Below are 17,009 nucleotides of genomic sequence, written 5' to 3'. Positions count from 1 at the left end.
GGCACACAGAGGGACAATGTTGTTGGTATGGCACCAACCCCTGAAAATATGCCACTTTCCCTTATAAACCTTCAGAGTGGAGGGTTTTCTTGCACTTGACATTCTCTCCACAACTGAAGGTTTAAATTGTTTGTCTTGCAAGGCTGTACTGTAAGAGCCGAGCATGTAAAAGAAGAAGATGGTCCAGGCAGGGAAGGACCAACCGTGACTGTGGATGCTGGTGAAGATTCGGGTTGGCCACAATCTTCATGGGCATATCTATTGCTAGAATGAGTAGATAAGTAATCCAGGACTTGGCCCATGTGCAAGGGGCCATCAGAATCATCTTACGATCCTGGAGATAGGTCACCACCATAGAGTTATCAGACCTAATGAGAACCATTTTTGCCTCAGAGTTGATTTTTTCAGAAGTAAAGGCTGTTGATGACAACCTTCATTTCTACGATATTGATGTGTAGAAGCCATTCACCTTGCTCCCAAGTGTCACCGTCAGTAGTGAAAGTCGGCAACATGTGGTCACTGCCAATATGCACAATGGTGTCTGTACCTGTCACTATTTCTGCTTGGGGCTTCTCCAATGGGATTCCTGTGGTCACCCAACGTGGGTTGCCCCACTGTTGTTGAGGCCAAAGGGAAGAGCGGTGAACTGATAAACTGTTGCAGTAAGCAAAAAATGAAGAAAATGTTAGTGACACGGGTTGATAGGGAAGTGAAATATGAGTGTCAGATTGAGACTGATGGCCTACTCGTTCCATTGAATGGAGAGGTGGACTGAACTCATGTTCTCCATCTTGAACTGGTTCAGGTGACACCAGTCGACGGTGGGTCTCAACTTGCTATTTGCTTTCCGAAAAAGAAACGGCCCTGGGGATTGTGCCCTTTACACAATTATTTACATTTCCTCTAAACATTTAAATAATGATACCTAAAAATTTAAGCACATGAGTTTTCATTTAATGAAATAAAGCTAAAACCTTTTTCATGATTAAAATATGAAGTATTAGTACAAGGTATTTTAATACAGATTTGGAGACATGCACTGCTGTACAACTTCTAACAAAAGTGATAAGAATGAGCCTCCTGATAAATAATCACAGGCTTGAGACCTTGCTGTCTTTCACCAGCAAAATGTATCCCGTTTAGTTACAATGGTACTAGTATTACAAGTGATGGTTTTACTATGAAGGATTGACCTTAGATATATAAGGAGATTTAATGAAGCATCAAAATTTCTGCCAAACTGTTGGACAAAACAAATTTAAAAAATCCTAATGACTAACAATAGATAATAGTGTGTTATAAATGGAACAGGTAGACAGATAACACAATGTCAAAACCAAACTCAAAATTATTTTGTATCTGTTTTATTTACTCGTTTCTAATAATGATACAACAATGAATATCAGAGTGAAGAGCTATATATTCGCCATGTAAACATAAATTGAAAACTTCATTTCAAATTTGTCCAAACAACACATCAAACCTGTCTACACATTGTACAATGGCAGGTGCCTGTTCTGTGATTAGGTAAAATGGGACAAAAACTTTCAAACCGAGCTGTCACTCTCAATGCATCAAAAACTGCAGAAAAGAAGTGACATATTTTATTATAATCAAACCAAAATATATTTGTACTCAGTTTCAAACATCAAATGAATGATAAAAATGCATGAATAGTATTGATTTTATTAGAGAGAGACTGTATCAACAAAAAAAAAGGGTAGCAATGGCACTGAAAGAACCAATCTTATTAATCCTGGTCTCTTGCTGTTGCAGAATTACTGAAATCCCTGGTGGAATTAAAAAGATTCCAGAGGTATAGCATGGGAGTCATTTGAAATGCATTTCCTGTACTAATTTGTGTACTCTGAATGTGGAAGACAGAAGCTCAAGAAGAAACTACATTGCATCCATTATCAACAGCTACCAGTTAGAATTGCCTAGCATTGTAGTGACTGACATGCAATCAACAGTCCTCTATGGAAAGAATTTCACATAAAATCATAATTTAGTTTTGGTTTGGTTTGGTGTTTTATAGCACAATACATGAAGGTTATTTAGTGCCATGGCAACTGGAGTAAGAGTCCAAGTGCCTTGGCCAGGAACACAATATGGTAGCCAAACTAAGCTGTTGTAGAATTTGAACCTACACCTTTTGGTCACCAGTCTGGCACACTAACCACTGAACCAATGTGGCTGTAATAATAGGTGAGAGCAGACTTCTTAATTACACAATTGAAAAAGCTAAATTGGACAAGACTGTTCCTACCTAAGAGCAGAAATCACTGGAGAGTAGAACTGTTTCATGAGTATCGCATGTTGAGACAGTTCTTTTTGTAATGAGTTAAACAAAAAGTATGTGGACAATTTTTGGATGAGGTCAACCTAAATGCATTAGCCAGTACAAACTGTGCTGAATCTCATGCACTGTGATGTCACAACAAAAACTACACATATTGAGATAACAAATGGTACTACTCAATGCTGTGCTGATTATACCCAACATGCTCTTTTCTTGACCCAATTTAGTACCTGGCCACCATTATGAAGTCCACAGCAATAAAAAAAAATTCAGGCTGAAGTTTCTGGATGACAGTTAAGGTGCAAAGCATTCAGTAATCAGGACTGAATAGACTTTTATTAACTATATTAGTAAGAACTGAATTTAAGATGTGTAAATGATCAATGCCAACATCTTCATCTTTTCTTTTTTCTCTTTTGTACTATTTTCCTTTCCAGGATGACTTCAGCAAAAAATATCCTTTTTATAGAGGGCATTCTGCACCTACCCATACCAATACCTGGTAAATGCAATACCTGGTAAATGCAACACATAAATCCTCACTGATAAACAAAAACTCACGTAAAATCTTTTGATTTTAGCAAAAAACTGACCTATTCTAAAGGCTTTCTGAATTAAGAGCCCTTGATAATTTTTAACCATTAGAAAGTGTATAATATAGAAGGTTTGTAGCTCTTGAAAGTTCCACTCAAGCAATGACATGCCAAAACAAAGTTATTTATGCAGATGTATTTATTAAGTATTAATTGCTTTTCACAAAAAGTCTGTCAACAGCTTAAACACCAGAAAAGAATTTTAGATGTCTCAGAAACAAGAAGTCTCAGAAACAAGATGTCTGCCAGGTGTCAGTCAAATACAGCAGCTTGGATGTTTGAGGTAAACTTGAAGCCTATTTACTTACTATACAATACAAGAGACATAAGAGAAATCACTGTTGAAACATAATTATTAAGACTTTTTCAAACTCTTGAATAAAAGTGTAGATATGTTGGTGTAAGGCCTGTTCAATAAGGGTTTGTACCACCCCTGACAATAGGCTCCCTTGAAGAGCTCTTTGGTACATTGAATTCAGAAACCGTGTGCATGAATTTACAATCCCTGTTTCTGGCGAGCAATACTCCTATTATATATGCATCAACTAGCTAGTCGCTCGCTAACCAAAAGCGATACTGAGTAAAAAAGACACCAACTTTTTTGATTTTGCAGTTTTGCACATTTCTACTGGCATAGATCGATCTGGAGTGATGAGGAACATATAAATTGATATCAAATTTGTCATAGTTGGTGGTTGTATACGATTGGTAAGACTTATTTGACTATATGAAAAACGTTAGTAAAGGAAGGCATTAGGCAAACAGATGGACAAATGCAGACATATTTAATAAGATAAATACACTCATAGCTTGAATTCTATCCTTGAAATCTTAGTATTAGCATCGAAATATGTGACACCATAGCAACAAGGCAAGGGTAGAGGCACATAGCATGGATATGTAGATCGGTAAAGTCGCTAACCCTAAGCAATATCAAGTAAAATATACCATTTTATTTTGCATTTTTGTACATTTCTATTGGCACAGATCGATTTAGAGTGATGAGAACCATATATTTTGATATCAGACTTGTCATAATAGGTGACTGTATACGATTTATATGACTTATTTGCCTATAGGGAAAACATTTGTATAGGAATGCGTTAGACACACGGACAGACAAATGAAGACATACTTAATAAGATACATATATATTATATACTGTTGGATAGCTTTTATTCTATGCTTCAAATCTATAGTATTCCAAATATGTGCTACCATCACTAAACAGCATAGGTAGATGCACTTACCCTGGATATGAAAATCGGCAAATTCGCAAGCGATACTGAATAAAAAATAAAGTTTTTTATTTTGCATTTGTACAAATTTCTATTGGCACAGATGGCTTTAGAGTGATGAGAAACTTTTCAATTGATATCAAATTTGTCCAAATCGGTGGATGTTTATGATTTGTACAACTTTTCTGCCTAGATAAATATTGTTATGTATGAATGCATTAGGTGCACGGACAGACAAATGATGACGTACTTAATAAGATATATACATATATTATATACTGTTGTATAGCTTGGACTCTATGCTTCATTTCTATTGTATTAGCATCGAAATATGTGGCACCATCGCAAAATGACATGGGTAGATGCGTGTAGCAAGGATATGAAGATCAGTAGCATTCATATAGGAAAGCCCTAGGCAAACGGACAGACAAAAGAAGTAATTAATAACATATCTACTGTTGTACAGCTTGAATTCTATGTTTCACATCTATTGAATTAGCATCAAAATAGGTGGTACCATCGCAAAATAGTATGGGTAGAGGCATGTTGCAAGGATATGAAAAACAGTAAATTTGCATCCGATACTGATTTTTAAAAATTTTACAAATTTATTTTGCATTTTTAACACATTTTTATTGGCATAGATTGATTAAGACTGATGAGAACCTCATAAATTGATATCAATTGAAGACACGATTAAAAAGATACATAAAAAATTATATACTGTTGGATAGCTTTAATTCTGTGCTTTGTTGGCCTCCATCAAAGCATATAGATTTGCTTGCCCGAAGAGCTTTGCATCATGGGTAAATTAGGGGAATGAATAAGTCAAGGAACATAACAACCGTTATCAAACAGGCCTACAGATCTGCACCTTTTCATTCCACACCAACTCAAAATTCCATAGTACACAAGTGTAGTCAGGTGTCATGCTAAGTGTGTGTGTGTGTGTGTGCGTGTGTGTGTGTGTGTGTGTGTGTGTGTGTGTGTGTGTGTGTGTGTGTGTGTGTGTGTGTGTGTGTGTGTGTGTGTGTGTGTGTACAGAGAGAAAGACAGACAGATAGTCAAATAGATACATAGACAGACAGATAGATAGATAGATAGATAGATAGATAGATAGATAGATAGATAGATAGATAGATAGATAGATAGATAGATAGATAGACATTTATAGGAACTTGCTGCAGAGTTGTATAGCAGGTATCCTGTTTGACTGGTGATAAGTTTCCCTCTATACCCAAGACCCCATATATCATCCATCAAACATCTAGTGTTACAAGGAGGCTTTGTCCAGTATCTTCTTGAAGTGCTGTAAGTGACTGATACAAGATTAAAGGAAAACAAGATGCTGGTTAATGAGACCAGCCATGAGGTTATTTGTTGGTCTGTCAGTTGTGAGACAGGGAAAATAGCTTCCACATCATTATTCCACATTCTTTCTGTCCTTTTAAATCAGTATTCCATACCCACCTTATACTGGACCAAATCAAACTTGATCAAGATACCAGCTGTTTCCCCAAGATTATGTTTGTATGATTTGTATAATAAACATGTATCAGATAAATTTCAGTGCATTTTATACCTAGTTTGCGGCTTCCTTTCATGGGGCCACTGAATTTCTCCACTCCAAACCAATGCTTGTATATACAAGTTTATTGCATTTTTTTAAAAAATATGTGTACATGTGTATTATCCAGATATTATGGTACCCTAGAATGAAAACAAACATTCCAAGGTACATATCTTTTCCATTATTCCTTAAATTGATTTAATGACATAACTTTAAGTCAGGTGTTAAAAGTAAGGGTTTTGCTATTTCAGGAAATTTTGTAACAGTGCTTATTGTTGACTCTTGTGTAAAACAAAAGTAAAAACTGAAACTGACATACAAGAAACAGCTGTTAGAAACATAATATCCAGACAATTAAGGACCTGACCCATCTAAGTTTATATGACTTTCATAAGAATCAGGAAGACTCGGCTATTAATCCATAGCTTTAGTGCATGATTTCAGCCAAGACGACAACTGGCTGTATTTAACCAGGTTACTACTTGCCACTCTTTTGCTCATGAAATATGATCACCAATCTAGACCGAGCCATAAAATAGCCCAATGTCTCTTCACACTTGCTATCAGTTTTGTTGGATCAAACTGTGGGACAAATTATTATTCTGCCTAATAAGAGCTCTTTGTAGCCGACTACTCAATGTCCAAGGCTATAAAATAAACAGATCTAATGTTGTGACCACACAACTTGAGGGACAAATATTTCTTTTATAGCAGTGGGATGAAGCAAAGATGATTGAAATCTGTAGATTACTTGTCAAAGAGTAATCCTGTGGTTTATCTCGATTCTCCTTTGTGGTTTCGTGTGAAATCAAACACTCATTATTGAGTGTACTTCACATAAGGTTCCAGTATTATAAACATCACAACTAAACTGTATCTATTTCCAATAACATCCAATCTGTTCCCAATAACATCCCTAAGGCTATACCCAGAAATGTTTCCGGTCACCTGACCATCCCTGTTTCTCATTGCTGACCCCAGCACTTTTCCCCCCATGGTTTAAATTTTTTTTTAAATATTACTAAAAATAACATTACATATATATCATGTTTTTTTAAAAAAAAAAAAAACAACCTGTCTACCCTAAATAAACACTTGTGCAATATGAATCACATACTTTTTTGCCTAACCAGTATTAACCTTCACACAAGCGGGCCCCGAGTGGCCGAGTGGTCTAAAGCGCTCACCGTTACGGATCACTGCCATCTCACCTCTGTCTGCGTGAGTTCGAGTCCATGGCTCAGCTAGCGTGGGTACGTGGGAAAGCCTGCCAGTAGCTTCTCGTGGGTCGGTGGTTCTTCCCTGGGTTTTCCAGGGTTCTTCTTCCACCAGTTATACTGGCCGCCATGTATAGCCTATCTTCTGCTGAAAAATGGCGTTAAACCCTAGAACAACAACAACAACCTTCACACAAAATACTGCAAACCAAGAGAAACAAATTTTAGAGGAGCCACACAGCTTGTTTCACTACAATTTTATGGGGCTACAGCTTATTTCATTGCAATTTTACAGGAGCCACAGCTTGTTTCACTACAATTTTATAGGAGCCACATAGCTTGTTTCATTGCAATTGTACATGAGCCACATAACTTGTTTCATTACAATTTTACTGAGGCTACAGCTTGTTTCACTACAATTGTACAGGAGCCACATAGCTTGTTTCACTACAACTGTACATGAGCCACAGCTTGTTTCACTACAACTCTACAGGAGTAACACAGCTTCTTTCATTGCAATTTAACAGGAACCACATAGCTTCTGCTTCAATGCAATTACAAAATCATAACACAGGTAATAGCTTCCAAAAATAAAAGATATTTTACCATGTAAAGGATATTACGAAAACCTTGAACTGCAGAAAACATGAGCCTAATTAATTTTGTATGGTTGAGTAATAAAAAGGGAAAATATAGGATGAAGGCTCTCTTATGTTGTTGAGCACATAAAAATGACACTGTCTCATTCTGGCAAAATAATGCTTATTAAGCTGGAGTTACTGTAAACTGAGACAGAAGAAAACAAGAGTCCCATGCAGGGACTGACACTCTAATGAGTGAAAATAATTTCCAGGAACTCAAGATATGACCATCATTACAATCCTCCAAGTGTTGAAATCATCTCCGATATTCTTCAATAATAACTAGGTTTTCAAATTGGCTGTTTTGGTGGATATATTGGATTTCAGATCAGTTCAAAGCAGACATCATTAGAAGTCTTCAGGTTAAAAACCCCATGTCATAATGATCATACATTTTCATTTAGGACCAACAAGGTATCATAAGAAGTATTTTAGTGAAAACTAATACTTGTATGACCATTTATTGAGGAAAATTACTGAAAAAATTTTCAAATTGGACAATGTGTCAGCCGTATTAGACATCTGCTCAATGTCATTTTCATTTAGGCCAAACTAGACATCAGATGAAGTCTTCTGGTGAAAACACCATGTCAATATGACCTACCATTTGGGAGGAATAGTGGTAATCTTTTCACGATGGCTAATGTGTTGTCTATGTTGGATTTCAGATGGGCACCATTTTCATTTGGGACCAACTAGATATCATGAATTCCTTTGGTGAAAACTTCACGTCGATATGATCGTATATTCAGGAGGGGTAACAATAACAAGATTTTTAAGATGGCACCGTGTGGCGGCCATGCTGGATGTTAGATCAGCAACATTTTCCTTTACAATCACCTGGACTTCATAAGAAAATGTCAATATCACAAGAAGTCTTTCTGTGAAAATCCCATGTTAATATGACCATCGACTAAATAGCGATAACAAGATTTTCTAGCTGGCAACTGTGTATGCCTGACCAGCAACATTTCTATTTAGGAACTGGACCATGGGATGAACGAGTGTGTGACGTTTCTTGGCAATCCTCAAATTTAGGAGGAGTAGCAACAAGAAATATGTTCTAACAAATGGATGAAAAACCATCCCATAAATTCTTCAATAGAGCTAATTAAAATACACATGCCTTATGGATGCAGTCCAAGCGAATCATCCAAACACATGAATATAACACTATCATTAGGAGATATGTGTCGCATTCATCAATCTCTCCCAAAAAGCCTCATAATGCCTGGTTTATTGTTCCCTTGATACATCTGTAAACAGATCAGCAGCTTTGTTTTGTTATCCAAGATAAATGTATTCACTGTTGCAAATGCATTTTGTACCTATTTTCTTCAATAACTACCACGTCATACAAGAAACTTAATTTAGTAATGGAAACACTTTGATTTCAAACTGAGATCCCAACTCACTTTTGTTTGTGGCAAATTACAATAAATTGAAATATATCAGCATCATTAAATTTCCTTGAAGTTTTTACTGCATCTGTTGCCACATAAAATTTGTCTGAATTCACAATGGATAAAATTTCAGTCTTGTTTTCTATTTCAAAAAGTATCATTATGTTTTACTGAACATCAAAACAAGAACTAGAGGCAATGGCAGCTCACTTGGATGAGTGCTGGACTCATAATCCAAGGGTCTGAAGTTCAATACCCACACAGGACAGCCAACCTGACTGCCTTGGTATGTCCTTGGCAAAATTACTAAGATCCCGTTTCTCGGCATGCTAATAAAGTTTTAAAAGTACAGTTAATACTAATCTAAAAGAAACTGTTTCCTGCACGTGATATAATCAATAATATGCTGACAATGCTGTTAAAACTAAGTCAGGTACAATAAGAATTCCGATGAATGTAATTTCTTGACTGGTCCATTAAGTCAGGAGTTTCATAAGAGATATTGAGCTAAATGCCAAATAAAAAAGTAATTACTGTTGCGTGAAAAGTATGAAATGGTTCCATCACTCTGTTTGTGATAATCAGGACTCTTCACAACGATTATACCAATTATGTTGCATGACTGTATATACAACAGTGTCAGAGACACCGACCTAAATGCAAACAATTAACACAGACTTCCCTCAGGCAGAAAACTGTTAAATGGCCATGCATGTCCTTGGGCAGCCAGTTTTGAAAATCCAGTTGCAGAACATATTTTTCTGGTTGCCAGGGAAATAACTAGTCGCACTGAAGAGTGACATAATCAATGATTACACAACTTTGGTCACAAACATAGTTAATCCTAATGCACAGATTACCTGCATCTCCCCACCTGTCTGCTAAATGAATCGTGGATAGAAATTTACAAAATACCTGCATCTCCCCACCTGTCTGCTAAATGAATCGTGTCATAGAAGTTTACAAACTCCCCACAATTCCCCACCATTCTGCTAAATGAATCATGGATAGAAATTTACAAAATACCTGCAACGGACCCAACCAGTCTGCTAAATGAATCATGGATAGAAATTTACAAAATACCTGCAACTCCCCACCAGTCTGCTAAATGAATCGTGGATATAAGTTTGCAAAATACCCACAACTCCCCACCAGTCTGCAAAATGAATCATGTCATAGAAGTTTACAAAATACCTGCTTCTCCCCACCAGTCTGCTAAATGAATCGTGTCAGAGAAGTTTACAAACTCCCCATAATTCCCCACCATTCTGCTAAATCAATCATGGATAGAAATTTAAAAAAATACCTGCAACTCCCAACCAGTCTGCTAAATGAATCGTGGATAGAAATTTACAAAATACCTGCAACTCCCCACCAGTCTGCTAAATGAATTGTGGATAGAAATTTACAAAATACCTGCAACTCCCCACCAGTCTGCAAAATGAATCGTGTCATAGAAATTTACAAAATACCTGCAACTCCCCACCAGTCTGCAAAATGAATCGTGGATAGAAATTTACAAAATACCTGCAACTCCCCACCAGTCTGCTAAATGAATCGTGGATATAAGTTTACAAAATACCCACAACTCCCCACCAGTCTGCAAAATGAATCATGTCATAGAAGTTTACAAAATACCTGCTTCTCCCCACCAGTCTGCTAAATGAATCATGTCATAGAAGTTTACAAACTCCCCACAATTCCCAACCAGTCTGCTAAATGAATAGTGGATAGAAATTTACAAAATACCTGCAACTCCCAACCAGTCTGCTAAATGAATCGTGGATAGAAATTTACAAATACCTGCAACTCCCCACCAGTCTGCTAAATGAATCGTGTATAGAAGTTTACAAAATACCTGCAACTCCCCACCAGTCTGCTAAATGAATCGTGTCATAGAAGTTTACAAACTCCCCACAATTCCCCACCATTCTGCTAAATGAATCATGGATAGAAATTTACAAAATACCTGCAACGGACCCAACCAGTCTGCTAAATGAATCGTGAATAGAAGTTTACACACTTAATTAATCTGCTTAAGATCAGCCAATAAAAGATAATTAATTTCCTATTTTGACACTGTTTTGTTACTTATCAACACGATACAAGTTGGCCACTCCTGGCCATAAACTTGTCCACATTTAATGTTAACCAAGTTTACATCATTATGATTCACATTATCATTAATCCAATGCCATTATTAATTGTGTCTAAACCATCAGTAAAACTAAACTCTGCATGTTGGACTTGTGTTTAGCCATGACCCAACAAGCCAATACAATATGTAACAAAAGTTGTGATTGGTTTGAGTATTTAAACTTGCCATATTTTGTAACTACAACCAACCAGCAGAAACAACTGTCAAATCCTCAAAAGAAAGTACCAATTTTTTCAACAGACTAGTTAGGAAAAGTACTATTAGATCATAGGCATTAAGTTTGTCAACCCATGTAAGAAAGTTACCACTACCATATGTTGGTGTTTTGACAAAGACAGTCTTGTTTCTTCACCCTGAGGAGCTTGAGCATAGACTGTGAATACTTTAGCATATAATAAGTAACTGACATGAGCAAATTAGTTTGGCCTCTTACCAACAGAAATCACCCAGCACTTAAATACGGAATTCTTTTGTATTAACTCTGCTGTAAGAACCCAGAGACAATTTTATGATCGCATTTGTCACTAGAAAATATATAAATTGCATTATAAATTTTTTAACATAATTATTAGTAAAATAATACTTTTTGTTGCCTGACTAAACTTTCACAGTGTGAAATATTTGCCCAATGTTTTTTTTTTAACCACTGCTTCGATGCTAACAACAATGCCAATGTTGGATAAGTGCTACCTCAGTCTTACCTATGCTTCACATGTGAGATTACACCCCCAAGTTTGATAAACTTACATTGCAGGTGTTTGTGTAGACTCCATCAGTGACTTGGAGAGTAAGGTTGTAGAGATTTATCATCTCCCAGTCCAGCCTGCCTGCCAGAATTAGATTCCCAGCCTCTGGACCAATGGCAAACTGACCAAGGCTGTCACCATCTGAAAACAGTCAAACTTAAAATTTTAAGCATAAGATTTATATGTTTATAAATTCTGAACAACAAAGTTCAAAATTAATATATTGGTCAAACAATATTACAATATTTATAGGTTACTATATCTGTATGGGAAAATATGAACGAGTTTTTTGGATAGAATACTGCACGACCTTCAGAGTGCAGTATATCCATCCGACAAAACGAGTTCATATTTTCCCATACAAATGCAGTAACCTTTTTATTATATGCTCATTTTTTTAATTCTACCTAAGGCTTAATTATATAAACAAAATACACTATAAGAAACAATGGAAATGAATGTATGACGTATTCCAAACTTAAAATACACAAGCGCATATTCATCATTACACAACAACATTATTACTGCACACATAACTCCGCCCAGATAAATCTGAACTTAGATGCACGCTCGACATAACTTTTGAAAGAAAATGGCGTGTCTAGTTAAAATTGAAATTTGGAGTCATATTGTGAATGAATGTGCATTGCAAGAACTTTTCCATTTGAGCTGGAATGAATAGATTTTGGTATTTTTTTCGATTCTATGAAATTTCATGATTATGGACTGGATTTGTATGTGACAATTACACATGAAATACATGGGATAGAAGAAGCTAGGGAGAAGCATGCTGACATCTGCAAATGTGTTTCTGTTTCTGTCACTGAATGTTTGAAATTATAATGTGGAAAAAATATGAATTATTTCAATCACAATTATCAAAAAGACGCTATGGAATTTAATGCTTATTTCATTTTGACTTGTCACTTGTATGTTATTTGTAAGGACCTTTTCTTGCGTCTGTTGTATACTGTAGCTAGCCTAAATCCAAAATATTGTATCAATGTGGAATGCGTCAAAGCAGCTGGTACGTGGCAGTCCACAAAACATCTGTTTTAGTTAACTCAGAAACAAATTTAAACAACCACAACATAAAGCACCTCTTATGCGAGTGTACATGATTTGTTTACAAATCAAAAGTGCTGGCGTCTGTGTCCATTGTTTGTTTACAATAGAAAGTAGTTCCTTTATGCGCGCGAATGCTGTATGTGTATTGGCACGCGGGTTCAGTATCGGGTAATACTGCACAATTCTGATAATGTAAAGTTAACGGGGCAAAAAATGAGCATATAATAAATCAACAAACTGACTGATGAGAAAATCTCTCTTTTGGACAGCTATTTACTACAGCAGACACCAGCATATGCATCAGTGTACAAATCGAGTTGCCCAAAAGACACAATGATAAAGGCAGTGGTATTCCCAATATGATATACCCCCAAATCCATTCCCAACCATCCAAATACAGGAGTCATCTAGTGATGACATTCCTCCACCAGTCCCTTGTAAACACTCCTTCTAAAAGTACCCTATGGTCCAGCTCTCTCAGTCTGCATACTACTTATGACTGTACCACTCACAATTTGGAGTAGACTTATGGGTAGAATGAATAGAGAACTGAGCATATATACAGAACAGAACGACTCGAGCCTCCATACACAGAAAATCAAAATTTAATCAATTACATAAACAATGGTGATAACACAATACATCAGGAAGATACACTTCTTTTTGGAATAAATTTCAACACAAATATATTTATACAAATAGCTGATCTGTTTTATTGATAGAATTAGTTCATTTATACCAACAAAATTGTGTCCATCGACCTTCCAGACATCCGGTCCCTTGGACAAATATTTTATGAGAGAATTTCTTCCAAATTTGACTCTCAGAATCCCCTGTACCTTTACTCTTGCAGCAAGCTTAGACTAATTTGATTTTTCGATGGAGGGTATTATTTGCAGCTTGGAAATAAATTTTGTGTGGGAAACACGCCCCTTATTTAGCATAACCAATCAGGATGAAATATATTTACTGCCCTTTTCTCTAGGCACCAAAATTGGGGTCAACTTGATCTTCCAGGTTTTTGACTAACGGTTTCGGGAAATTTTTCAAGTTTGACAGTTCCACTATGAAATCGAAGTTAGCCAAGTCCCTAATAGTCTATCTTGCAGTTAAGTAAACGAATACTTAATTTAAAAATCCCTACCACTACTGATGAGACATTTGGAATCACTGCAGTATAGAGATTTAACAAGCGCCTGTCTTCATAAATCTAATGAATTGTTCACTGGCCCAAACTAATGTGCTTTTCATAGATCGACAGAAATTTGCCCCCTCATAATCTGGAAATCAACGTGTGAATGATACATAGGATGGCTGAACCTGCAGAATTGTGTTTAGTAAAATGGCATGTAAATAATAACAGTCTAATATGTGCAAAAAAATATCAGAGTATAAAGGTGCACATTTCTGTCGATCTATAAAGAACACATTAATCTGGGCAAGTGAACAATTAATAAGATTTACAGGGACTGCAGCATGTTAAATCACTGTACTTCAATGATTTTTAATGTGTGTCATGAGAGGAAGTGATTGTTAATTAATCATTTGTTTGTTTAACAGTCAGACATACTGGAACGAAAAGGTTAACTTCAATCTTTGTATTGAAAATGTCAGTTGAGATTGTCCAGAATCCGTTATTTAGAAATCGAGAAGTCAGGCTGACCACAATTTTGGTGCCTTGCTATAAAAGATGGTAGATATATTTCATCCTGATTGGTTACACTAAATAAGGGGCATGTTTCCCACATGAAATTTCTTGGCTTTTGTTGTTGTTGTTATAGGGTTTAACGCCATTTTTCAGCACAAGATAGGCTATACATGGCGGCCAGTATTAATGGTGGAGGAAGAACCGGGAAAACCCCGGAAAGAACCACCGACCCACGAGAAGCTACCGGCGAGCTTTCTCACATATCCACATTTGTCGAGCCTTGGACTCGAACCCACGCAGACAGAGGTGAGATGGCAGTGATCCGTGACGGACAGCGCTTTAGACCACTCGGCCACTCGGGGCCCCTTTCTTGGCTTTAATAAGCCCCATCACAAAATTAAGTCAGTCTACGTTTTTGTGCAAGAGGAAAAAATATAATAGTCTCCAAGATTGAATTTAGAAGAAATTCTCTTGCAAAACATTTATCCAAGGGACTGGATGTCTGGAAAGTTGATGGACACAATTCTGGCAGTAGAAGCAATCAAAGCTTGAAAGCACAAGGTATTTGCGTTAATCTCATGTAATTCGTTGATATCAATATAATGATTTGCTTGAATTTATTTGCTTATATTTGCATGAATTTGTTTGTTTATATCCGTAGATCAATTTTCTTGACATGAGTATAACTGTGTTTGAATTCATCTATCTGAATTTGTACAATGATCTTCTTTATATCAGTTTAATGAATTGTTTGAATTTGTCATCTTGATTGTTAAGAATTTCATGCATTACTTTTGTTGATATGAGTTACGAGAATATATGTGAATTCTCTGATCTTAGATGATTTCATGTATGATAAAGACTTGAGTGCGTATTGACCGAAATTAATGTTGTTAAGCCATGAAGTGAGATTTCATGTATGATAAAGACATGAATGTGTGTATTTGCTGAAATTAACTTAGTTAATCCATGTAATGAATTTCGTTCATTCATTTGTATAATTGAGATGAGAACGGAACTGTTATATCTCATATGATGTTAATGTGAGTCAGTGATGAAATAGCCATTAGGAAGTACATTAATCTTATGAAACTAGATTTGTTTATGGTCTGCCATGTTTGGCTTGACCACATAGCCTTTGGTATCTGTTTGAATTCCAATAGGACGATAGCTGACATAACGAGAGGGAGTAATGATCTATTCCCAGTAAGATATCTGACAGAAGGGGAAATAGTTCCACTGATGCATCCATGTACCTACTTATCCAAGTATCTAAGTACTTGTGTATCCACCTACCCACACAAAGTTTGAGGGCCGAAAGAGGCAAGACAATAGAGAGTTTGGAGAAGAAAAAAGTGAAAGGACCAAAAAGAACAGCTACAGTGAAGTTGGAGTGAACCAGAAATAAGCAGGTTATGAAGCTGCACAAGACAATGACTTAACTGATTCTATGATGAACCAATACTATCATTTAAAACAGATCAGCTATTTATTTAAGTATATTTGTGTTGAAATTCGGTGAATGATTTATTTCAAAAGAGAAGTGTATCTTCCTAATGTAACGTATTATCACAGTTGTTTATGCAAATTATTAAATTGTTAATTTCATGTATGGGGGCTCGTGCCATTCTGTTCTATATATCTGCTCAGATCTCTATTTATTCCATCTATAAGTTTCACACTTTATATTAATATTTACTCGATCCAGGCAACAACACCAAGGGCAATCACCCTCTAGATAATGATAACCAAATAAAGCAGACACCGTGTAAGAAGGTAGAATCCACCCATCAACCCCACCAAAACCTCCATCCCCACACAGAGATATTTGATACGATTTTTAGGTATTACCCTGGAAACACATTTTTTCTTACAGAGAGACTGCCAGATGAACATGACAACAGCTATATCTTCACCTTCATATTAATTTGGAGTAGGGGGTCTTGATTAAAAGGAAAACACCAAAGTTATGAAATTTGCTCAAAGATTTTATACATTGGAAGACCTAATCATAAACAACATTACCATATCCTGAAAACTTTCTTTAAAAGAACTAACCTATTTTTAAATTTTATATATGTTACACATTAAAACAAAACCATTCAATTCTAATTAATTCCTATGTAGAACTACCATAAACTGAAATAATCTATAGCACACCTCCCCAAGTCTTCCCATCATATCTTCCAAACTGCTCTGCTGAACTGTTATATCGTGCCCATTTATCCAATATAAAAGTACAAATAAATGCTAAAATAGCAGGAATAAGCTCTTTCCTCTCATTTCTGTCAAAATTATCTTGAAACCTTAATCAGCAGTTTGTAGTTTAACTTGTTTTATAACCAAAATGTTTTCTACACATACATAAAATGAGGGTTTTATTTCTTCAGGACAGTTTATCAGAGATATTTATGGAGGTATTTAT

General features: G+C 36.1%; 1 protein-coding gene across 3 annotated transcripts in view; it reads right to left on the bottom strand.

Annotated features, from left to right (window-relative positions):
• LOC149797466 (protocadherin Fat 1-like) overlaps positions 1–17,009 on the bottom strand; it is a 299,704-nt gene that overhangs the window by 103,803 nt on the left and 178,892 nt on the right. For all 3 annotated transcript variants that reach the window (XM_089962274.1, XM_089962276.1, XM_089962275.1), the window contains exon 7: positions 11,870–12,009. In XM_089962274.1, the coding sequence (XP_089818400.1) occupies positions 11,870–12,009 (140 nt within the window). The remainder of the gene's footprint in view (positions 1–11,869; positions 12,010–17,009) is intronic.

The sequence above is a fragment of the Sinohyriopsis cumingii genome, chromosome 6, assembly GCF_028554795.1.
Source record: "Sinohyriopsis cumingii isolate HCF-2022 chromosome 6, ASM2855479v2, whole genome shotgun sequence".
Taxonomy (NCBI): domain Eukaryota; kingdom Metazoa; phylum Mollusca; class Bivalvia; order Unionida; family Unionidae; genus Sinohyriopsis; species Sinohyriopsis cumingii.
Note: the sequence above shows the minus strand (reverse complement) of the source record. Positions and strands in the feature narration are given on the sequence as shown.